This window comes from Pelophylax lessonae (genome assembly GCF_965119305.1).
Source record: "Pelophylax lessonae genome assembly, chromosome: 1".
NCBI classification, from domain to species: Eukaryota; Metazoa; Chordata; class Amphibia; order Anura; family Ranidae; genus Pelophylax; species Pelophylax lessonae.
The window spans coordinates 9,369,814-9,395,020 of record NC_138768.1 but is presented as its reverse complement, the minus strand read 5'-3'; the positions used below and the strand labels follow the sequence as shown (position 1 = coordinate 9,395,020).

Below are 25,207 nucleotides of genomic sequence, written 5' to 3'. Positions count from 1 at the left end.
TGATTTTATTGTACACAACGCTTGTGTTTCAATCAATAATGTTCTCTATACCCCCTAAAGAAGAATACTTTGAAATGTGTTGGGCAATGTTCTCTTCAACCCCTAAAAGAAAAATGCTTTGAAACCTGTTGGAAGATGTTCGATCTAGCTCCTGAAGAAGAGGGCTTTGAAACACATTGGGAGATGTTCTCTTTATCCCCTGTAGAAGAATGCTTTGAAACACGTTGGAAGATGTTCTTTCTACCCCCTGGAGAAGAATGTCTCTAAACATGTTGGAAGATGTTCTCTCTACCCCCTAAAAAGGTTGTCTCAAAACAACTTGGGAGATGTTCTCTCTATCCCCTGAAAAAGAATGTCTTAAAACGTGTTGGGAGATGTTCTCTCTATTCCCTGAAGAATGCTTGAAACACATTGGGAGATGTTCTCTCTACCCCCTGAGGAAGGATGCTATGAAACACTTTGGGAAATATTCTTTCTACCCCCTGAAGAAGAATGCTATGAAACAGGAGAGGTTTGCTCTACTAATGAAGAATGCTTTGAAATGTGTTGGAAGATGGTCTCTCTACTCCCTAAAAAGATTGTCTCAAAACAAGTTATGAGATGTTCTCTCTATCCCCTGAAAAAGAATGTCTTAAAACGTGTTAGATGTTCTCTCTACCTCCTGAAGAAGAATTTGTCATACCATGTTGGGAGGTGTTCTCTCTACCCCCTCAAGATGAGGGCTATAAAACACGTTGAGATGTTCTCTTCTCCTGAGGAAGAGGGCTTTGAAACACATTGGGAGATGTTCTCTTTATCCCCTGTAGAAGAATGCTTTGAAACACGTTGGCAGATGTTCTCTCTACCCCTGGAGAAGAATGTCTCGAAACATGTTGGAAGATGGTCTCTCTACCCCCTAAAAAGATTGTCTCAAAAGAAGTTATGAGATGTTCTCTTTATCTCCTGAAGAATGCTTGAAACACATTGGGAGATGGTCTCTCCCCCATCCCTGAAGAAGAATGCTGTGAAACACATTGGGAGATGTTCGCTCTACCAATGAAGAATACTTTGAAATGTGTTGGGAGATGTTCTCTCTACCTCCTGAAAAGAATGCTTTGAAACACATTGGGAGATGTTCTCTCTACCCCTTGTTTTTCATGTCTAATTAAAAAATAAATGTACAATAAAAATGTAAATGTATTTTATATAATATACAGTTTGTGTCAGAAATGTTGGTGTACCTTTGTGCCTAAAAGTCCCACCACAAAAACGTAGTTCCTAAGTATGGTCATTAATTAGGATGTTGGCACAGATTCATCCATGTTTTTTATATTGTGACTGTATTAGAAGCTCTGAGAGCGATACGCCTACACTGCTAAGTTCACTAAACAAATTCTCCTTAATACACATAAAAAACAAGGGGGATCTGTGAGCAGTGACAATCCTGGTGACATCGAGTCCGGCAGACTTTACTTCAAAAGCTTCTCTCATGGGGCCCCTTCCTACCTCCAGGCCCCATAGCAGCCACATGGCCTGCCATGGCTATAGTTAAGCATCTGGAACAATACCTGTTACCGGTGGCGGCGAGAGCCAGAACGATGGGGTCAGCGATCTCAATCATGGACTGCAGGGTGGAGGTGACCACAATGAAGAAGATGATGCTGAGCAGAAAGGTTCTCTGTAGGACTTGCATCTCCAGGAGACCTGTCTGCAGAGACAGGAGCATCAGCGTCACCCCTTCTGTGACCCCCCTAAAAACAAAACAAACGTTCTGTTACTGTTCAACAAGGACTAATTATAATCAGAATAAAGCAGATATCATTGGATTTTTTCACACTAAGAAGAGTGCTAAACCAGTCCTGGCTGTCTTACTGCATCCTGGAGAGTTCTGCAACTTGCTGACTATTGCCTTTTTCTCTATTTACTGAGCTATGACAGCTGGACAGTGTAATGTACTTTGTTATAAGTGGAGTTGTCAGCAGTTTACATTGCAGCTGGGACTTTCCCGACACGACTCACTTCTGTGTTTAGTCCCCAACCGTTTACATTGTGCCTGGCATAATTCAATACTGTGTTTAGTCCCAGCCATGTACACTGCAGCTGGGACTTTCTCTGCATAACCTATAACTTGGTTTAGTCCCCAACTGTGGCTGAGAATTTCCTTACATGACTCACCAGTGTGTTTAGTCACAACCATTTACATTACGGCTGGGACTTTTTCTGCATGGCTCACTATCGCGTTTAGTTCCTAGCCGATTACATTGTAGCTGGGACTTTCCCAACATGAACCACAATTTGTTTAGTCCTATTCGATTACATTGTGGCTGGGACTTCCCTACATCACTCACCAGTGGGTTTAGTCCTAGCTGTTTACATTGTGGCTGGGACTTTCCTTACATCGCTCACTAGTGGGTTTAGTCCTATCCGATTACATTGTGGCTGGGACTTTTTCTGTATGACTCATTACTGTGTTCAGTTCCCAGCTGTTTACATTACTACTAGGACTTTCCTTATATGACTCACCAGTGCGTTTAGTCACAACCATTTACATCGTGGCTGGGACTTTTTCTGCAATACTTGCTACTGTGCTTATTCCAGCCCTTTACATTGTGGCTGGGACTTTTTCTGTATGACTCACTGCTGTGTTTTGTTACCAGCTGTTTATATTGGGAATTAAACTTTCCCTAAATGACTCACCAATGTATTTAGTCCCAGCCATTTACATTGTGGTTGGGACTTTTTCTGTATGACTCACTAACGTATTTAGTTCCTAGCTTTTTTCATTGCCACTGGGACTTTCCCTACTTGACTGACAATGTGTTCTCCCCTGCCCTTTACATTGTGGTTGGGACTTTCTGACTCATAACTGTATTTAGTTCCCAGCCGTTTATAGTGGAAACAGAACTTTCCCTACATGACTCACCAGTGTGTTTATACCCAGCCGTTTATATTGTGGCTGGGACTTTTTATGTACGACTCATTACTGTGTCTAGTTCCCAGGTGTTCATATTACTAATGGAACTTTCCCTACATGACTCCCAGTGCGTTTAGTCCCAGCCGTGTTCATTGCAGCTGGGACTTCCCTACATGACTCACTACTGTGTTTATTCCCAGCCCTTTACATTGTGACTGGGACTTTTTCTGTTTGACTTACTACTGTGTTCTGCTTCCAGCTGTTTATATTGGGAATTTAACTTTCCCTACATGACTCACTATTGTGTTTATACCCAGCCGTTTACATTGTGGCTGGGACTTTTTATGTAAGAATCAACACTGTGTTTAGTCCAAACTGTTTACATTGTGGCTGGGACCTCCCTATCTCACTCACTACTGTGTTTAGTCCCAACCATTTACATTGGGGCCGGGACTTCCCTATCTCACTCACTACTGTGTTTAGTCCCAACCATTTACATTGTGGCCGGGACTTCCCTATCTCACTCACTACTGTGTTTAGTCCCAACCGTTTACATTGTGGCCGGGACTTCCCTATCTCACTCACTACTGTGTTTAGTCCCAACCGTTTACATTGTGGTCGGGACTTTCCTACATCACTCACTATTGTATTTAGTCCCAACCGTTTACATTGTGGCTGGGACCTCCCTACATCACTCACTATTGTGTTTAGTCCCAACCGTTTACATTGCTGATGGGACATTTTCTGCATGGCTCACTACTCTGCTTACTTCCCAGATGTTTGAGTTTAGCTCCAACCATTTATATTGTGACTGCATTGCACATAAAATGTGACATGATGGTCATCTGGTCATCGCAATTAAAGCAGCATTAATGAGGAAGTAAACTTTTCATTTTTCTTTCAATTTTTTTCTTCCCTGCAAAGTAAATACCTAATGTGCTAGTATGCATCGCATACTAGCACATTATGTGACACCTTCAAACGAACCTGTCATCCTCGCTGGAGGCCGCATCCATCTTCAGCCGTCTTCCTTCCTGGTCTGCGGACTCCGGCTATGCTACAGGCTGGGAGCCGCGTGACGTCACTCCTGCGCATTTGTGCGGAAGCCGCCGGTCACGGCACAGGGCTCTGAAGAAACGGCACGAGCGACCATTTCTTCAGAGCGCATGCACCGATGACGTCATTGGCTGCATGAAATGTAAATATCTCCTAAACGGTGCAAGTTAACTAGATATTTTACAGTACCTATAGGTAAGTCTTAATAAAGTCTTACCTATAGGAAAAAGTTATAAGAGTGGATTTAATTTATGAAATTAGTCATAAATGAGTCCTTATCAGACTGGAACTGACTGGAACGGATTACATGGAGTCCAGGAGAAATGGGACTACTTAAAAGGTGCATTATTGAAGGCAACAGAAAATTGCATTAGACTTGTCAGTAAAAGCAAAAAAAGGAAGAGACCGCTGTGGTACTCAGCAGAAGTGGCCCAAATCATTAAAAATAAAAAGCTAGCATTTTGTGATTATAAAAAAACCCAGAGCAATGAAGATAAGGAAATCTACAAGATTAGGCAGAAAGAGGCCAAGCAAGTTATAAGAACTTCTAAAGCGCAGGCAGAAGAAAAACTAGCTCAGTCTATGAAAAAGGGGGATAAGACATTCTTCAGATATATAAATGAAAAAAGGAAATTAAAACAAGGAATAACTAAATTAAAAACAAAGGACGGAAGGTATGTAGAAGAGAATAAAGGGCTAGCTGACTGCCTTAATGAATACTTCTGCTCAGTTTTTACAGAAGAAAAAGAAGGAGAAGGACCTCCACTTGAAAGGATGACTAATGAATCATTTGATGCATGTGTCTTTACAGAGGAAGACATTCTAAGATTGCTGTCTAAAGTGAAGACAAATAAGTCACAGGGTCCTGATGAGATACACCCAAGATTATTAAAAGAGCTTAGTGGTGAGCTGGCAAAACCATTAACAGATCTATTTAACCAATCATTAGTAACAGGAGTCGTCCCGGAAGACTGGAAATTGGCAAATGTCGTGCCCATTCACAAGAAAGGTAGTAGGGAGGAATCGAGCAACTATAGACCAGTGAGTCTGACATCAATAGCAGGCAAATTAATGGAAACCCTATTAAAGGATAGGATTGTGGAACATCTTAAATCCCATGGATTGCAAGATGAAAAACAACATGGGTTTACTTCAGGGAGATCATGTCAAACAAATCTTATAGATTTTTTTGACTGGGTGACTAAAATAATAGACGGTGGAGGTGCAGTAGACATTGCATATCTAGATTTTAGTAAGGCTTTTGACACTGTCCCACATAGAAGACTTATCAATAAACTGCAGTCATTGAGCATGGACTCCCATATTGTTGAGTGGATTAGGCAGTGGCTGAGTGACAGACAACAAAGGGTTGTAGTCAATGGAGAACATTCAGAACAAGGTCATGTTACCAGTGGGGTACCTCAGGGATCTGTACTGGGACCAATTTTGTTTAATATCTTCATAAGTGATATTGCAAAAGGACTCGATGGTAAGGTTTGTCTTTTTGCTGATGACACAAAGATATGTAACAGGGTTGATGTTCCTGGAGGGAAACGCCAAATGGAAAAGGATTTAGGAAAACTAGAAGAATGGTCAGAACTCTGGCAACTGAAATTTAATGTGGATAAGTGCAAGATAATGCACCTGGGGCGTAAAAACCCAAGGGCAGAATATAGAATATTTGACACAGTCCTGACCTCAGTATCTGAGGAAAGGGATTTAGGAGTAATTATTTCAGAAGACTTAAAGGTGGGAAGACAATGTAATAGAGCAGTACGAAATGCCAGCAGAATGCTTGGATGTATAGGGAGAGGTATAAGCAGTAGAAAGAGAGAAGTGCTTATGCCGCTGTACAGAACACTGGTGAGACCTCACTTGGAGTATTGTGCGCAGTACTGGAGGCCATATCTCCAGAAGGATATAGATACTCTAGAGAGAGTTCAGAGAAGAGCTACTAAACTAGTACATGGATTGCAGGAAAAAACTTACCAGGAAAGGTTAAAAGGACCTTAACATGTATAGCTTGGAAGAAAGAAGAGACAGAGGGGATATGATAGAAACTTTTAAATACATAAAAGGGAATTAACTCGGTAAAGGAGGAGAGCATATTTAAAAGAAGAAAAACTACCCCAAGAGGACACAGTTTTAAATTAGAGGGGCAAAGGTTTAAAAGTAATATGAGGAAGTATTACTTTACTGAGAGAGTAGTGGATGCATGGAATAACCTTCCTGCAGAAGTGGTAGCTGCAAATACAGTGAAGGAGTTTAAGCATGCATGGGATAGGCATAAGGCTATCCTTCATATAAGATAGGGCCAGGGACTATTCATAGGATTCAGATATATTGGGCAGACTAGATGGGCCAAATGGTTCTTATCTGCCGACACATTCTATGTTTCTATGTTTCTATTTACAACCACTTTAACCACTTACCGCCCATCATATAGCAAAATGACATCGGCAAAGTGGTTGCACTATCCTGACTCAGCGTCATATGACGTCCAGCAGGATAGACCGGAGGGCGCGCAGAGTGCCGATCGGTGGTGCGGTGTGTCACTCCACATCTCTGATCCCGGTAAAGAGCCTATGACGTAGGCTCTTTACCATGTGACCAGCTGTGTCCAATCATCGGGAATTCGGTACGGTTTGAGCTTGACACGGACCCCAGGTTCAGTAACAATATCATGCTGAACTGCTGAAGTCGTACCAGGTAACTCTGAAAATTTCTCTCTATTCCTTATCAGGAACTCTCTAGCTTCTTGTTGTTGGGAATAAGACAGGGTGTCTGGAATCGTGACCTCAGGGACCAGAGGGGACTCAGTAACCCTAGATGTCACAGGGACGGACCTCGCAGTTAAGGCCAGCCTATCCTTCCAGGGGTAACATGTAGCATAATCCATGATTACAAGAATGTGTTGATGACCCCGGGCAGACTTGGGGAGTGGACCTACGAGGTCCATGGCGATCCTCTCAAAGGGCAATTCAATAATGGGTAAGGGCACTAACGGACTTCGGAAGTGGGGTAGTGGGGCTGACATCTGACATACAGGACAGGATTGACAATAATTGTCAATATCTTTCTGTATCCCAGGCCAGTAAAACCTGTGTAACACCCTTTCAGTGGTTTTTTTTCCACCCCTAAATGACCTCCCAGTAAGTGTCCATGAGCCAATTCCAGCACCACTCGTCTGTAAGGCTTAGGGACCACCAACTGATCAACAATTTCATCATTCTTTTTATATACACGATACAATAAATCCTCATTGCTGCTGAAAAAAGGAAAACAGGACCTGTCCCCTGGTTCGCCAGGTACATCATTAACCATTACTACATTCTCCCAGGCCCTGGTAAGGGTAGGGTCTTTTCTCTGCTCGGTACCAAAGTTTTCCTTGTGTACATTAAGATCAGCAATCTCCAATGTACCCTCAGGGTATTTTTTATCACACCGTGTTTGCGCAGCGGTCTTGCAAACGCAATTTTTTTAGAAAAAATTCACTTATTTGAATAAAAAAATAAGAAAACAGTAAAGTTAGCCCAATTGTTTTTCTATAATGTGAAATAAAATGTTACGCTGAGTAAATAGATACCCAACAGGTCACGCTTCAAAATTGCGCACGCTCGTGGAATGGGCAACAAACATTGGTACTTAAAAATCCCCATAGGCGACACTTTAAAAATGTCTACAGGTTACCAGTTTAGAGTTACAGAGAAAGTCTAGCACTAGAATTATTGCTCTCACTCTAATGATTTGAACAGATTACCCAGTCCATACCAGTATAGATCCTAACACATTACCCAGTCCATACCAGTATAGATCCTAACACATTACCCAGTCCATACCAGTATAGATCCTAACACATTACCCAGTCTATATCAGTATAGAACCTAACACATTACCCAGTCCATACCAGTATAGATCCTAACACATTACCCAGTCCATACCAGTATAGATCCTAGCACATTCCCCAGTCCATACCAGTATAGATCCTAACACATTACCCAGTCCATACCAGTATAGATCCTAGCACATTACCCAGTCCATACCAGTATAGATCCTAACACATTACCCCGTCCATACCAGTATAGATCCTAACACATTACCCAGTCCATACCAGTATAGATCCTAACACATTCCCCAGTCCATACCAGTATAGATCCTAACACATTACCCAGTCCATACCAGTATAGATCCTAGCACATTCCCCAGTCCATACCAGTATAGATCCTAACACATTACCCAGTCCATACCAGTATAGATTCTAACACATTACCCAGTCCATACCAGTATAGATCCTAACACATTACCCAGTCCATACCAGTATAGATCCTAGCACATTACCCAGTCCATACCAGTATAGATCCTAACACATTCCCCAGTCCATACCAGTATAGATCCTAACACATTTCCCAGTCCATACCAGTATAGATCCTAACACATTACCCAGTCCATACCAGTATAGATCCTAACACATTACCCAGTCCATACCAGTATAGATCCTAACACATTACCCAGTCCATACCAGTATAGATCCTAACACATTACCCAGTCCATACCAGTATAGATCCTAACACATTACCCAGTCCATACCAGTATAGATCCTAACACATTACCCAGTCCATACCAGTATAGATCCTAGCACATTCCCCAGTCCATACCAGTATAGATCCTAGCACATTCCCCAGTCCATACCAGTATAGATCCTAACACATTACCCAGTCCATACCAGTATAGATCCTAACACATTCCCCAGTCCATACCAGTATAGATCCTAACACATTACCCAGTCCATACCAGTATAGATCCTAGCACATTACCCAGTCCATACCAGTATAGATCCTAACACATTACCCAGTCCATACCAGTATAGATCCTAACACATTACCCAGTCCATACCAGTATAGATCCTAGCACATTCCCCAGTCCATACCAGTATAGATCCTAACACATTACCCAGTCCATACCAGTATAGATCCTAACACATTACCCAGTCCATACCAGTATAGATCCTAACACATTACCCAGTCCATACCAGTATAGATCCTAACACATTACCCAGTCCATACCAGTATAGATCCTAACACATTGCCCAGTCCATAGACTATATATATATATATATATATATACACACACACACAATATAATGAAGAGATGGGAGGAGGGGTGGCATGCTGCGCTCTCACCTGTGCATGGCGTTCCCGTTCTGGAAGGCTCCGTATCCCATCAGATAGAACTTGCAGAGGTTCAGCATCCCCAGAGCCAGGTAGGAAACGGTGGAGGTGAGTCCTAGGAGACAATATGGAGTCCCACAACACTCCGACGCACTGCGGGGACACAGACAGTCCTGTAACTGCTGGAAAACCTGCACAACCCCTAACAGAGTCAGTCTGTACCATGAATATACATACATGTCCTAATCATACCGGAACATTCACAACTTAAAGGGTAAATCCACCTTTGTGGGAATTTTTTATTTTAAATGTAGCAGATACAATGGTGACAGACGTCATTGTGTTATTAAATGTCACTAAAAATTCTCCTTCCTTGTTAGTCAAACGGCAGCTCTGTAATTCTCTGTAAAATGCAATATGGCAACCTGGAGGCATTGTGTACACAGATAGTATACAGAACATCCCCCAGATATGGCATTTCCTGCTTCTATGATTGGCTGACTGATTTTCCCCAGAAGTTTGCCCTAAGATAAAGGTCAGGTTTTGGGCATCCCCTGCAACATAAATGTCATTTCTGGTGAGATACGTCTAAAGGGATGCAGACTCTGCCACTTTCCCTCATTAAAGGGTGGATACAAGTTGATGATGTTTTTTAATCCAATCTCCCCAGGACTCTGCATTCACTATATCCGATCTCCCCAGGACTCTGCATTCACTACATCTGATCCCCCAGGACTCTACATTCACTATATATGTTCTCCCCAGGACTCTGCATTCACTATATCTGATCTCCCCAGGACTCTGCATTCACTATATCTGGTCTCCCCAGGACTCTGCATTCACTATATCCGATCTCCCCAGGACTCTGCATTCACTACATCTGATCCCCCAGGACTCTACATTCACTATATATGTTCTCCCCAGGACTCTGCATTCACTATATCTGATCTCCCCAGGACTCTGCATTCACTATATCTGATCTCCCCAGGACTCTGCATTTACTATATCTGATCTCCCCAGGACTCTGCATTCACTATATCTGATCTCCCCAGGACTCTGCATTTACTATATCTGATCTCCCCAGGACTCTGCATTCACTATATCTGATCTCCCCAGGACTCTGCAGTCACTATATCTGATCTCCCCAGGACTCTGCATTCACTATATCTGGTCTCCCCAGGACCCTGCATTCACTATATCTGATCTCCCTGGGACTCTGCATTCACTATATCTGATCTCCCCAGGACTCTGCATTCACTATATCTGATCCCCCCAGGACTCTGCATTCACTATATCTGGTCTCCCCAGGAGCCTGCATTCACTATATCTGATCTCCCCAGGACTCGGCATTCACTATATCTGATCTCCCCAGGAGCCTGCATTCACTAGATCTGATCTCCCCAGGACTCTGCATTCACTATATCTGCTCTCCCCAGGACTCTGCATTCGCTATATCCAGTCTTCCTAGAATTCTGCAGTCACTATATCTGGTCTCCCCAGGACTCTGCTTTCACTATATCCGATCTCCCCAGGACTCTGCAGTCACTATATCTGATCCCCCCAGGACTCTGCATTCACTATATCTGATCTCCCCAGGAGCCTGCAGTCACTATATATGATCTCCCTAGGACTCTGAATTCACTATATCTGGTCTCCCTAGAATTCTGCAGTCACTATATCTTGTCTCCCCATGACTCTGCTTTCACTATATCTGGTCTCCCCAGGACTCTGCAGTCACTATATCTGGTCTCCCCAGGACTCTGCAGTCACTATATCTGATCTCCCCAGGACTCTGCATTCACTATATCTGGTCTCCCCAGGACCCTGCATTCACTATATCTGATCTCCCTGGGACTCTGCATTCACTATATCTGATCTCCCCAGGACTCTGCATTCACTATATCTGATCCCCCCAGGACTCTGCATTCACTATATCTGGTCTCCCCAGGAGCCTGCATTCACTATATCTGATCTCCCCAGGACTCGGCATTCACTATATCTGATCTCCCCAGGAGCCTGCATTCACTAGATCTGATCTCCCCAGGACTCTGCATTCACTATATCTGCTCTCCCCAGGACTCTGCATTCGCTATATCCAGTCTTCCTAGAATTCTGCAGTCACTATATCTGGTCTCCCCAGGACTCTGCTTTCACTATATCCGATCTCCCCAGGACTCTGCAGTCACTATATCTGATCCCCCCAGGACTCTGCATTCACTATATCTGATCTCCCCAGGAGCCTGCAGTCACTATATATGATCTCCCTAGGACTCTGAATTCACTATATCTGGTCTCCCTAGAATTCTGCAGTCACTATATCTTGTCTCCCCATGACTCTGCTTTCACTATATCTGGTCTCCCCAGGACTCTGCAGTCACTATATCTGGTCTCCCCAGGACTCTGCAGTCACTATATCTGGTCTCCCCAGGACTCTGCAGTCACTATATCTGGTCTCCCCAGGACTCTGCAGTCACTATATCTGGTCTCCCCAGGACTCTGCATTCACTATATCTGGTCTCCCCAGGACTCTGCATTCACTATATCTGGTCTTCCCAGGACTCTGCAGTCACTATATCTGATCTCCCCAGGACTCTGCATTCACTATATCTGATCTCCCCAGGACTCTGCATTCACTATATCTGATCTCCCCAGGACTCTGCATTCACTATATCTGATCTCCCCGGGACTCTGCATTCACTATATCTGCTCTCCCCAGGACTCTGCATTCACTATATCTGATCTCCCCAGGACTCTGCATTCACTATATCTGATCTCCCCAGGACTCTGCATTCACTATATCTGATCTCCCCAGGACTCTGCATTCACTATATCTGATCTCCCCAGGACTCTGCATTCACTATATCTGATCTCCCCAGGACTCTGCATTCACTATATCTGATCTCCCCAGGACTCTGCATTCACTATATCTGATCTCCCCAGGACTCTGCATTCACTATATCTGATCTCCCCAGGACTCTGCAGTCACTATATCTGATCTCCCCAGGACTCTGCAGTCACTATATCTGATCTCCCCAGGACTCTGCAGTCACTATATCTGATCTCCCCAGGACTCTGCAGTCACTATATCTGATCCCCCCCAGGACTCTGCATTCACTATATCTGATCTCCCCAAGACTCTGCAGTCACTATATCTGGTCTCCCCAGGACTCTGCATTCACTATATCTGATCCCCCCCAGGACTCTGCATTCACTATATCTGATCTCCCCAGGACTCTGCATTCACTATATCTGGTCTCCCCAGGACTCTGCATTCCCTATATCTGATCTCCCTAGGACTCTGCATTCACTATATCTGCTCTCCCCAGGACTCTGCATTCGCTATATCCAGTCTTCCTAGAATTCTGCAGTCACTATATCTGGTCTCCCCAGGACTCTGCTTTCACTATATCCGATCTCCCCAGGACTCTGCAGTCACTATATCTGATCCCCCCAGGACTCTGCATTCACTATATCTGATCTCCCCAGGAGCCTGCAGTCACTATATATGATCTCCCTAGGACTCTGCATTCACTATATCTGGTCTCCCTAGAATTCTGCAGTCACTATATCTGGTCTCCCCAGGACTCTGCTTTCACTATATCTGGTCTCCCCAGGACTCTGCAGTCACTATATCTGGTCTCCCCAGGACTCTGCAGTCACTATATCTGGTCTCCCCAGGACTCTGCATTCACTATATCTGGTCTCCCCAGGACTCTGCATTCACTATATCTGATCTCCCCAGGACTCTGCATTCACTATATCTGATCTCCCCAGGACTCTGCATTCACTATATCTGGTCTCCCCAGGACTCTGCATTCACTATATCTGGTCTCCCCAGGACTCTGCATTCACTATATCTGGTCTCCCCAGGACTCTGCATTCACTATATCTGATCTCCCCAGGACTCTGCATTCACTATATCTGATCTCCCCAGGACTCTGCATTCACTATATCTGATCTCCCCAGGACTCTGCATTCACTATATCTGATCTCCCCAGGACTCTGCATTCACTATATCTGATCTCCCCAGGACTCTGCATTTACTATATCTGCTCTCCCCAGGACTCTGCATTCACTATATCTGCTCTCCCCAGGACTCTGCATTCACTATATCTGATCTCCCCAGGACTCTGCATTCACTATATCTGATCTCCCCAGGACTCTGCATTAACTATATCTGATCTCCCCAGGACTCTGCATTCACTATATCTGATCTCCCCAGGACTCTGCATTCACTATATCTGATCTCCCCAGGACTCTGCAGTCACTATATCTGATCTCCACAGGACTCTGCAGTCACTATATCTGATCTCCCCAGGACTCTGCAGTCACTATATCTGATCTCCCCAGGACTCTGCAGTCACTATATCTGATCCCCCCCAGGACTCTGCATTCACTATATCTGATCTCCCCAAGACTCTGCAGTCACTATATCTGGTCTCCCCAGGACTCTGCATTCACTATATCTGATCCCCCCAGGACTCTGCATTCACTATATCTGATCTCCCCAGGACTCTGCATTCACTATATCTGATCTCCCCAGGACTCTGCAGTCACTATATCTGGTCTCCCCAGGACTCTGCATTCACTATATCTGATCCCCCCAGGACTCTGCATTCACTATATCTGATCTCCCCAGGACTCTGCATTCACTATATCTGATCTCCCCAGGACTCTGCATTCACTATATCTGATCCCCCCAGGACTCTGCAGTCACTATATCTGATCTCCCCAGCACTCTGCATTCACTATATCTGGTCTCCCCAGGACTCTGCATTCACTATATCTGGTCTCCCCAGGACTCTGCATTCACTATATCTGGTCTCCCCAGGACTCTGCATTCACTATATCTGGTCTCCCCAGGACTCTGCATTCACTATATCTGGTCTCCCCAGGACTCTGCATTCACTATATCTGGTCTCCCCAGGACTCTGCATTCACTATATCTGGTCTCCCCAGGACTCTGCATTCACTATATCTGATCTCCCCAGCACTCTGCATTCACTATATCTGATCTCCCTAGGACTCTGCATTCACTATATCTGGTCTCCCCAGGACTCTGCATTCACTATATCTGGTCTCCCCAGGACTCTGCATTCACTATATCTGGTCTCCCCAGGACTCTGCATTCACTATATCTGGTCTCCCCAGGACTCTGCATTCACTATATCTGGTCTCCCCAGGAGCCTGCATTCACTATATCTGATCTCCCCAGGACTCTGCATTCACTATATCTGATCTCCCCAGGACTCTGCAGTCACTATATCTGATCTCCTCAGGACTCTGCATTCACTATATCTGGTCTCCCCAGGACTCTGCATTCACTATATCTGATCTCCCCAGGACTCTGCATTCACTATATCTGGTCTCCCCAGGACTCTGCATTCACTATATCTGATCTCCCCAGGACTCTGCATTCACTATATCTGGTCTCCCCAGGACTCTGCATTCACTATATCTGGTCTCCCCAGGACTCTGCATTCACTATATCTGATCTCCCCAGGACTCTGCATTCACTATATCTGATCTCCCCAGGACTCTGCATTCACTATATCTGATCTCCTCAGGACTCTGCATTCACTATATCTGGTCTCCCCAGGACTCTGCATTCACTATATCTGATCTCCCCAGGACTCTGCATTCACTATATCTGATCTCCCCAGGACTCTGCATTCACTATATCTGATCTCCCCAGGACTCTGCAGTCACTACATCTGATCTCCTCAGGACTCTGCATTCACTACATCTGATCTCCCCAGGACTCTGCATTCACTATATCTGGTCTCCCCAGGACTCTGCATTCACTATATCTGGTCTCCCCAGGACTCTGCATTCACTATATCTGATCTCCCCAGGACCCTGCAGTCACTATATCTGATCTCCTCAGGACTCTGCATTCACTACATCTGATCTCCCAAGGACTCTGCATTCACTATATCTGATCTCCCTAGGACTCTGCATTCACTATATCTGGTCTCCCCAGGACTCTGCATTCACTATATCTGGTCTCCCCAGGACTCTGCATTCACTATATCTGATCTCCCCAGGACTCTGCATTCACTATATCTGGTCTCCCCAGGACTCTGCATTTACTATATCTGGTCTCCCCAGGACTCTGCATTCACTATATCTGATCTCCCCAGGACTCTGCAGTCACTATATCTGATCTCCTCAGGACTCTGCATTCTCTATATCTGATCTCCCCAGGACTCTGCATTCACTATATCTGATCTCCCTAGGACTCTGCATTCACTATATCTGGTCTCCCCAGGACTCTGCATTCACTATATCTGATCTCCCACAGTACACATAACATGTAAATTCATTTATTTTAGGAAATATAAACTGCTAAATACCTTTTCTCATCAGCAGTATATAACAATCTTGTGACTTCTATCAGTGTCTGGTTATGAGGCCGCAGGACCCCTGACCCTCTGTCTGGACAGTGCTGATTGGCCCTGTGCTGATCACATGCACCCTCCCAAAAAAAAAAAAAACTCTCTATAGCAATACACACCAAACTGAGCATGTGCCGCCAAGGCTCTGTACTATCAGCATATGAATTGGGGACTGTGGTAGAAGGGGAGGATCAAAGAAGTCATGATCAAACAGCCTTTTTACACAATGCTGAGGATTAACCCCTTAGGTTCCACAGTGAGTATAACAAACATGCTTTACTGCATACAGTATCTCACAAAAGTGAGTACACCCCTCACATTTGTGTAAATATTTTATTCTATCTTTTCATGTGACAACACTGAAGAAATGACACTTTGCTACAATGTAAAGTAGTGAGTGTACAGCTTGTATAACAGTGTAAATTTACTGTCCCCTCATAATAACTCAACACCCAGCCATTAATGTCTAAACCGCTGGCAACAAACGTGAGTACACCCCTAAGTGACAATGTCCAAATTGGGCCCAATTAGCCATTTTCCCTCCCCGGTGTCATGTGACTCGTTAGTGTTACAAGGTCTCAGGTGTGAATGGGGAGCAGGTGTGATAAATTTGGTGTTATCGCTCTCACTCTCTCATACTGGTCACTGGAAGTTCAACATAGCACCTCATGGCAAAGATCTCTCTGAGGATCTGAAAAAAAGAATTGTTGCTCTACATAAAGATGACCTAGGCTATAAGAAGATTGCCAAGATCCTGAAACTGAGCTGCAGCACGGTGGCCAAGACCATACAGCTGTTTACCAGGACAGGTTCCACTCAGAACAGGCCTCACCATGGTCCACCAAAGAAGTTGAGTGCACGTGCTCAGTGTCATATCCAGAGGTTGTCTTTGGGAAATAGACGTATGAGTGCTGCCAGCATTGCTGCAGAGGTTGAAGGGGTGGGGGGTCAGCCTGTCAGTGCTCAGACCATACGCCGCACACTGCATAAAATTGGTCTGCATGGCTGTCATCCCAGAAGGAAGCCTCTTCTAAAGATGATGCACAAGAAAGCCCGCAAACAGTTTGCTGAAGACAAGCAGACTAAGGACATGGATTACTGGAACCATCTCCTGTGCTCTGATGAGACCAAGATAAACTTATTTGGTGTCAGATGGTGTCAGGCGTGTGTGGTGGCAAACAGGTGAGGAGTACAAAGACAAGTGTGTCTTCCTACAGTCAGGCATGGTGGTGGGAGTGTCATGGTCTGGGGCTGCATGAGTGCTGCCGGCACTGGGGAGCTACAGATCATTGAGGGAACCATGAATGCCAACATGTACTGTGACATACTGAAGCAGAGCATGATCCCCTCCCTTCAGAGACTGGGGGGCAGGGCAGTATTCCAACATAACGACCCCAAACACCTCCAAGATGACCACTGCCTTGCTAAAGAAGCTGAGGGTAAAGGTGATGGACTGGCCAAGCATGTCTCCAGACCTAAACCCTATTGAGTATCTGTGGGACATCCTCAAACAGAAGGTGGAGGAGCGCAAGGTCTCTAACATCCACCAGCTCTGTGATGTCATCATGGGGGAGGGGAAGAGGACTCCAGTGACAACCTGTGAAGCTCTGGTGAACTCCATGCCCAAGAGGGTTAAGGCAGTGCTGGAAAATAATGGTGGCCACACAAAATATTGATACTTTGGGCCCAATTTGGACATTGTCACTTAGGGGTGTACTCACTTTTGTTGCCAGCGGTTTAGACATTAATGGCTGTGTGTTGAGTTATTTTGAGGGGACAGCAAATTTACACTGTTATACAAGCTGTACACTCACTACTTTACATTGTAGCAAAGTCTCATTTCTTCAGTGTTGTCACATGAAAAGATAGAATAAAATATTTACAAAAATGTGAGGGGTGTACTTACTTTTGTGAGATACTGTATACAGATAGATTTTACTGTTGTGGGTTTAGTAACCTGTGCCTTCACTTTTTACAAAATTCCTGAAATTCAGCTTTACAGAGAAATTCGAGGTAACAACTGAAAACAGCGAGCAGCGAATACTATCCAGCAAATACAGCGATTGTTTTCATGAAATAACTTAATTTTAGAGTCAGTGATGTCATCGCTGGGGCTCTGTGCTTCTCTATGCAATGCAGACAGGTCATGGCTGGTGGGAGGGGCAGACAGGTCATGGCTGGTGGGAGGGGCAGACAGGTCATGGCTGGTGGGAGGGGCAGACAGGTCATGGCTGGTGGGAGGGGCAGACAGGTCATGGCTGGTGGGAGGGGCAGACAGGTCATGGCTGGTGGAAGGGGCAGACAGGTCATGGCTGGTGGGAGGGGCAGACAGGTCATGGCTGGTGGGAGGGGCAGACAGGTCATGGCTGGTGGGAGGGGCAGACAGGTCATGGCTGGTGGGAGGGGCGGACAGGTCATGGCTGGTGGGAGGGGCGGACAGGTCATGGCTGGTGGGAGGGGCCGGCAGGTCATGGCTGGTGGGAGGGGCCGGCAGGTCATGGCTGGTGGGAGGGGCCGGCAGGTCATGGCTGGTGGGAGGGGCCGGCAGGTCATGGCTGGTGGGAGGGGCCGGCAGGTCATGGCTGGTGGGAGGGGCCGGCAGGGTGCTGTACATATCTTCCTGAAATCATTACAGCATTCTTCCTCCAAGAGACCTCAGATGCAAGCAGTGGGCTGGCTCTTGGGAGGAGCTATGCTTTGATGGGTGGGTGTCAATCTGGAGGGGGCGGAGGAGAGACTCACCTATTGAGGAGGATGAAGATCGCCCCCTGCTGTTCTAGGATGCCGGGCTTGGAGGACAACGCACTGTAAATGTGGAGGAGGTAAAGCACCACCCAGAAGACCAGGAAGATGGCCGGGACAGCCAGCTGTGTCCAGAGTGCCATTCCAAGGGCCACCAACCTGTAGAGTTCCATCTCCTGTCAAGGGAAATGCAAAGACACAATAAAAGCATCAGTCACACTGAGTTCAGCAGTGAGGACTAGCAGCACACAGACGGCCCATCCAACTGGGGGTTCAGCTATATAATCTCTTGCTGTTAATGATGACTGCGGCACATGAGGCATGATGGGATGTCAGTGGTGAAACTCCACACACACAGGGAAGATCTGACACCATTTTATTCTACAGGGTCTCTGCTTTCCTAAAATATATAACTATTATAGGTATAGAGTTGCCCAATGAAGCAGTGCATTGAGGTCGGCTTGTAAGTTAGAGACATCCTGTAAGGACGTCATTCCACTGCATAGATTGGTGTCATCTGCAAAGACTGAAATCCCAGACCCCCCATCATTTATAAATATATTAAAAAGGGTCCCAACACTGAGCCTTGGTGTACACCACTAATAACACCGAACCTTGGTGTACACCACCAATAACACTGAGCCTTGGTGTACACCACCAATAACACTGAGCCTTGGTGTACATCACTAATAACACTGAGCCTTGGGGTACACTGATAACAGTGAGCCTTGGTGTACATCACTAATAATACTGAGCCTTGAGGTACACTAATAACATTGAACCTTGGGGTACACCACTAATAACACTGACCCTTGGGGTACACCACTAATAACACTGACCCTTGGTGTACACCACTAATAACACTGACCCTTGGTGTACACCACTAATAACACTGAACCGTGGGGAAAACCACTAATAACACTGAGCCTTGGTGTACACCACTAACAACACTGAACCGTGGGGTACACCACTAATAACACTGAACCTTGGGGTACACCACTAATAACACTGAACCTTGGGGTACACCGCTAATAAAACTGAGCCTTGGGGTACACCACTAATAACATTGAACCTTGGTGTACACCACTAATAACACTGAACCGTGGGGTACACCACTAATAACACTGAACCTTGGGGTACACCACTAATAACACTGAACCTTGGGGTACACCACTAATAACACTGAACCTTGGGGTACACCACTAATAACACTGAACCGTGGGGTACACCACTAATAACACTGAACCTTGGGGTACACCACTAATAACACTGAACCTTGGGGTACACCACTAATAACACTGAACCTTGGGGTACACCGCTAATAAAACTGAGCCTTGGTGTACACCACTAATAACACTGAACCTTGGGGTACACCACTAATAACACTGAGCCTTGGGGTACACCACTAATAACACTGAGCCTTGGGGTACACCACTAATAACACTGAGCCTTGGTGTACACCACTAATAACACTGAGCCTTGGGGTACACCACTGATAACACTGAGCCTTGGGGTACACCACTAATAACACTGAGCCTTGGGGTACACCACTAATAACACTGAGCCTTGGGGTACACCACTAATAACACTGAGCCTTGGGGTACACCACTGATAACACTGAGCCTTGGGGTACACCACTAATAACACTGAGCCTTGGGGTACACCACTAATAACACTGAACCTTGGGGTACACCACTGATAACACTGAACCTTGGGGTACACCGCTAATAACACTGAACCTTGGGGTGCACCACTAAAAACATTGAACCCTGGGGTGCTAAACTGATAACAGTGAACCTTGGGGTACACCACTAAACCTTGGGGTATACCACTGATAACACTGAACCTAATAGCCTTAGACTATTCAGAGTAAGAACCATTACCACTACTCTCTGAATTCTGTCTTTTAGACGGTTTTCTATCCATTCACAAACTGATTTCTCCAACCTTGTGTGTCAAACGCTTTTGCAAAATCCAAGTACACCACATCCACAGCTACCCCTCTGTCCAAGTATACCACATCCACAGCCAACCCTCTGTCCAAGTATACCACGTCCACAGCTACCCCTCTGTCCAAGTATACCACGTCCACAGCTACCCCTCTGTCCTAATATACCACGTCCACAGTCACCCCTCTGTCCAAGTATACCACGTCCACAGCTACCCCTCTGTCCAAGTATACCACGTCCACAGTCACCCCTCTGTCCAAGTATACCACGTCCACAGTCACCCCTCTGTCCAAGTATACCACGTCCACAGTCACCCCTCTGTCCAAGTATACCACGTCCACAGTCACCCCTCTGTCCAAGTATACCACGTCCACAGTCACCCCTCTGTCCAAGTATACCACGTCCACATTCACCCCTCTTTCCAAGTATACCACGTCCGCAGCCACCCCTCTGTCCAAGTATACCACGTCCACAGCCACCCCTCTGTCCAAGTATACCACGTCCACAGCCACCCCTCTGTCCAAGTATACCACGTCCACAGTCACCCCTCTGTCCAAGTAGACCACATCCACAGTCACCCCTCTGTCCAAGTATACCACATCCACAGCCACCCCTCTGTCCAAGTATACCACGTCCACAGCCATCCCTCTGTCCAAGTATACTACGTCCACAGCCACCCCTCTGTCCAAGTATACCACATCCACAGCCAACCCTCTGTCCAAGTATACCACGTCCACAGCCACCCCCCCTCTGTCCAAGTATACCACGGCTACGGCCACAGCCACCCCTCTGTCCAAGTATACCATGGCTACGGCCACCCCTCTGTCCAAGTATACCATGGCCACAGCCACCCCTCTGTCCAAGTATACCACGTCCACAGCCACCCCTCTGTCCAAGCATACCACGTCCACAGCCACCCCTCTGTCCAAGCATACCACGTCCACAGCCACCCCTCTGTCCAAGAATACCACGTCCACAGCCACCCCTCCCCTCTGTCCAAGTATACCACATCCACCCCTCTGCCCAAGTATACCACGGCCACCTCTCTGTCCAAGTATACCACGTCCACAGCCCCCCCTCTGTCCAAGTATACCACGTCCACAGCCACTATTCTGCCCAATTATACCACATCCACAGCCACCTCCCCCTCTGTCCAAGTATACCATGGCCACAGCCACCCCTCTGTCCAATTATACCACGGCCACAGCCACCCATCTGTCCAAGTATACCACATCCACCCCTCTGCCCAAGTATACCACATCCAACCCTCTGCCCAAGTATACCACGTCCACAGCCACCCCTCTGCCCAAGTATACCACATCCAGAGCCACCCTCTGTCCAAGGTTTTACTTACCTCCTCATAAAAAGAAATCAGGTTTTTTTGACAACTTCGGTCCTTCATGAATCCATGCTGTCTGTTACTTAAAATATTTTTTTCCAGCAAGAACTCATCTATGTGGTCCTTTATGAAACTCTACAGTATCTTACTGACCATAGCCCCTAAAATACGCCCTCATAAAGTATCTCATGAATTTACACTGTTAAATGTTTTATGCAGAATTAAGTTACACAAATAAATATTAACAACACCTTTATCAGTGCCTATCAATGCAGCTTCATTAGCACAGCCTGATCAGTGCCCATCAATGCAGCCTCACCAGGGCCCATCAATGCAGCCTCACCAGGGCCCATCAATGCAGCCTCACCAGGGCCCATCAGCGCAGCCTCGCCAGTGCCCATCAATGCAGCCTCACCAGTGCCCATCAATGCAGCCTCACCAGTGCCCATCAATGCAGCCTCACCAGTACTCATCAATGCAGCCTCACCAGTGCCCATCAATGCAGCCTCACCAGGGCCCATCAATGCAGCCTCACCAGGGCCCATCAATGCAGCCTCACCAGGGCCCATCAATGCAGCCTCACCAGGGCCCATCAATGCAGCCTCACCAGGGCCCATCAGCGCAGCCTCACCAGTGCCCATCTGCGCAGCCTCGCCAGTGCCCATCAATGCAGCCTCATCAGTGTCTATCAATGCAGCCTCACCAGTGCCCATCAGCGCAGCTTTAACACTGCCCAGCAATGCCCATTAATGCCAATCAATGCAGCCTCACCAGTGCCCATCAACACCAATCAATGCAGCCTTACCAGTGCCTACCAGCGCAGCCTCACTAGTGCAGGGGATTAGAGAGAGGAGAGCCGGCCAGATTATCACACAGAGATTGGATCGCCCGGTCAGACGGCTTCAATTTGAATTGCCCGGCGCTCGCAGACACACAAAGTCCTGCCTCCTGGAACAGCTCTTTTGATAGGCGTCACATGTCTCGGCATTGGACTGGCAGGGGGAGGGGGCTTTGGGTGGAGTGGTCTGGATGAATAGAGCTGAGGATGCTTTTACCTGCTAACCACTGGGGCTGGGTGAGGTGTACGGTGGCCAGGCTATCTCTTCCAATTTCTGTACTATGCTTTGGGTCTGGATGGACCTTTCCTCAGTCTGCACCCTCACTTGTCAGCGGCGTCCAATTCATTGAATGGCTATGAATGAAAGCCTTTCATTGTGTACAACCATCATGACTGGTCACAGTGATCACATGGATACAGTGAGTGCCCGATGGATCTGCAGCGCGGCTACTGGAGCGTGCAGGAAGTGCCTGACTGGTAGGTTGTCATATGATGTACACCCAGGATGGGGGAACTCCCACTCAGCTGACATTCTGCTATAGGCTGGGCAGTAAGCAGTTAATATACATTATTCCTGACAGCAGTACTTGATTTTCATATGTGCTCACTATGAACAAGCTTTAGTGTCTTACCTGCGTCAGTTCCTCGTAGGCCTTGGTAAGGAGGCGGCACAAAGGACGGAACCCAGACAGAGCCATATAACACATGACCAGCAGTGTGGTACCGGTAGAGATGGTATTGAGGATAGGTAGAGAACGGAGAGGAAGTCCAGTTAGGCGAGCCAGGAGTGGCAGAACGGGGGCACTGAAAAGCCAGGCCCGGCGAGTCCTCATGAGCAGGGAACAAAGCGTGCATACTATCACAAGGCCTGAGGGAAGACATAATATTATAAGCCAATGGGAGGATGTGAGAACATTGCAAGCAGCCATGTACATTTTATTGCAGATCTATACTGCCCCATCTCACACTCCTGCAGATTTAGGGTCACCATTATAAACCAGTGCTTGGAGAAATATGCTAACCCCTTTGTGAAAATGCTGGTTCCTCAGTCTGTCATGCTGATCCTGTAACTTCAATGAGTCTCTGCCCCACAACAAGCGTGCAGACCAGGAGGCTTGCTCTTACTCCAGCCACTGATGAAGGACTGTTCCAGGTCAGTAGCTCAATGTTTTGAGGTTAGAGGTAGACAGCATTTTCAGAAGGTATCCAGCAATGGAAACCTCTTTGTGTAAAATGCTGTGGATGGATTCCAGGTACAGTTAAATGGTAAGTGATCACAGAGCAGCCACAGCCATAGTAATATTCCAGAAAAGATAAGTGCTATTCGGCACCCCCACTCCTGCGCTCAGAACCTGGTCCTCAGGCTGCCTCAATCCTGGAACTCGTACTAATACTTGGCATCCATTATGGCTAGGCTTTGCTGCCCCTTGCGACCGGGGCGGTCGATCAGACACTGTAGATACAAAACAAAGAAAGGGCTGGTGCGCCCTTTCTTTGTTTTGTATCTACAGCCATAGTAATAGCCAGCCCCCTGCCAGCATGCTGCAGAGCTGGACCACTGCTCTGTGTGGAAGAAGCACCTCTCTGCAACGGTCTGACACCCCCTTCCCCCTCATCCCTTGAAATCTTAAAGTCTTGCCTAGAAGCAGACACTTAAAGCGGAGTTCCGGCCTTGGAAATTTTTTTTTTAATAAAAATACCCCCGGGACAGTCAGGGCTAGTACATTCCACAATGGATAGCCTCTGAACTGTCCCGGGTCGCACTTACCTGCAAAAAGAAATACTTACCTTGAAAATTTCTTCTCCAGCGCTGCCATCTCAGGTGTGGGCAGCTGAAGCCGGTGCGATCCTCTTCTGTGTCCTCTTCCGTCCTCTTCCGTGTCCTCTTCAGTCCCAGAATGCCCTGCACCGGCCCCACCGTCACTTCCGATGCAGACGCGTCATCCCTGGCATGCCCAGAAGCTGTTTAGCAGGGAATGACACGCCTGCACCGTAACTGACTAGCGGGGCCGGTGCAGGCGCATTGATTCCTGGGGAGTGATGACGTTCAGCTCCCCAGGAGTCAATGCAAGCAGGAAGTGACGGCACGGGCTGCGGCTGCAGAGGGAGGAAGTAGAAAGAAGGCAAGTCTACTTTCTTCAAAAACAAGGTAAGTAAAGAAAAAAAAAAAAATCGGGACTATCCATTTGTTTTTAAGGGATTTACAGCAAGCGGATGGGCCAAAGTTGTTTTTGAGCCCGGGACTCCGCTTTAAAAGATGCTAAGGAGCTCCTATCTAAATGTAAAGAGTTGGGGGTGGGGAGAGGCCTCAGTCGGGATGGTATGGGCCATCTGTGTGTGTCACCTATTACTGAGATTACAGATCTGACGTCTCACCTGTAAGAGTGCTGACACTGCGAGTCAATGCAGTCTGGTCCTCGTACACCGTCCCCGAATACCCGCCATCCATCTCCTGTCGGATATAATCCCTGCAATCACAGGACAGGCTCAGAGAGAGGAGAGGAACTGAACTGTGGGGGGGGGGGGGGGGGCGGCACAGGAAGAAAGAGGAGAAGTAAAAAGTAAATAGAGAGAGAGGCAGATTAGAGGAGAGGGAGAGTGATGGTGGAATTGAAAGGGAGGGAAAGAGGTAAGGGAAAGGGGGGGGGGGCGCACAGTGAGAGAGCGGTAGGGGAAGAAAGAAAGAGGGAGACAGGGGTGGGGGAAGGAGAGAGAAAGGGTAAGGGGATAGAAGGTCAGACATACCACAGGGGTAAGATGAGGGGGGAGAAGAGACAAAAAGACAAGTGGGGGGAGAGAGAGAGGACAAAAATTAAGGGGAAGT

At 46.6% G+C, this 25,207-nt stretch overlaps 1 protein-coding gene across 1 annotated transcript in view; it reads right to left on the bottom strand.

Annotated features, from left to right (window-relative positions):
• LOC309552622 (uncharacterized protein) overlaps window positions 1-25,207 on the bottom strand; it is a gene marked incomplete at both ends in the record, with an annotated part of 112,221 nt that overhangs the window by 10,084 nt on the left and 76,930 nt on the right. The window contains 5 exons of the mRNA XM_082253563.1: window positions 1,548-1,730; window positions 9,130-9,270; window positions 18,258-18,433; window positions 23,016-23,251; window positions 24,760-24,851. Of these exons, the coding sequence (XP_082109689.1) occupies window positions 1,548-1,730; window positions 9,130-9,270; window positions 18,258-18,433; window positions 23,016-23,251; window positions 24,760-24,851 (828 nt within the window). The remainder of the gene's footprint in view (window positions 1-1,547; window positions 1,731-9,129; window positions 9,271-18,257; window positions 18,434-23,015; window positions 23,252-24,759; window positions 24,852-25,207) is intronic.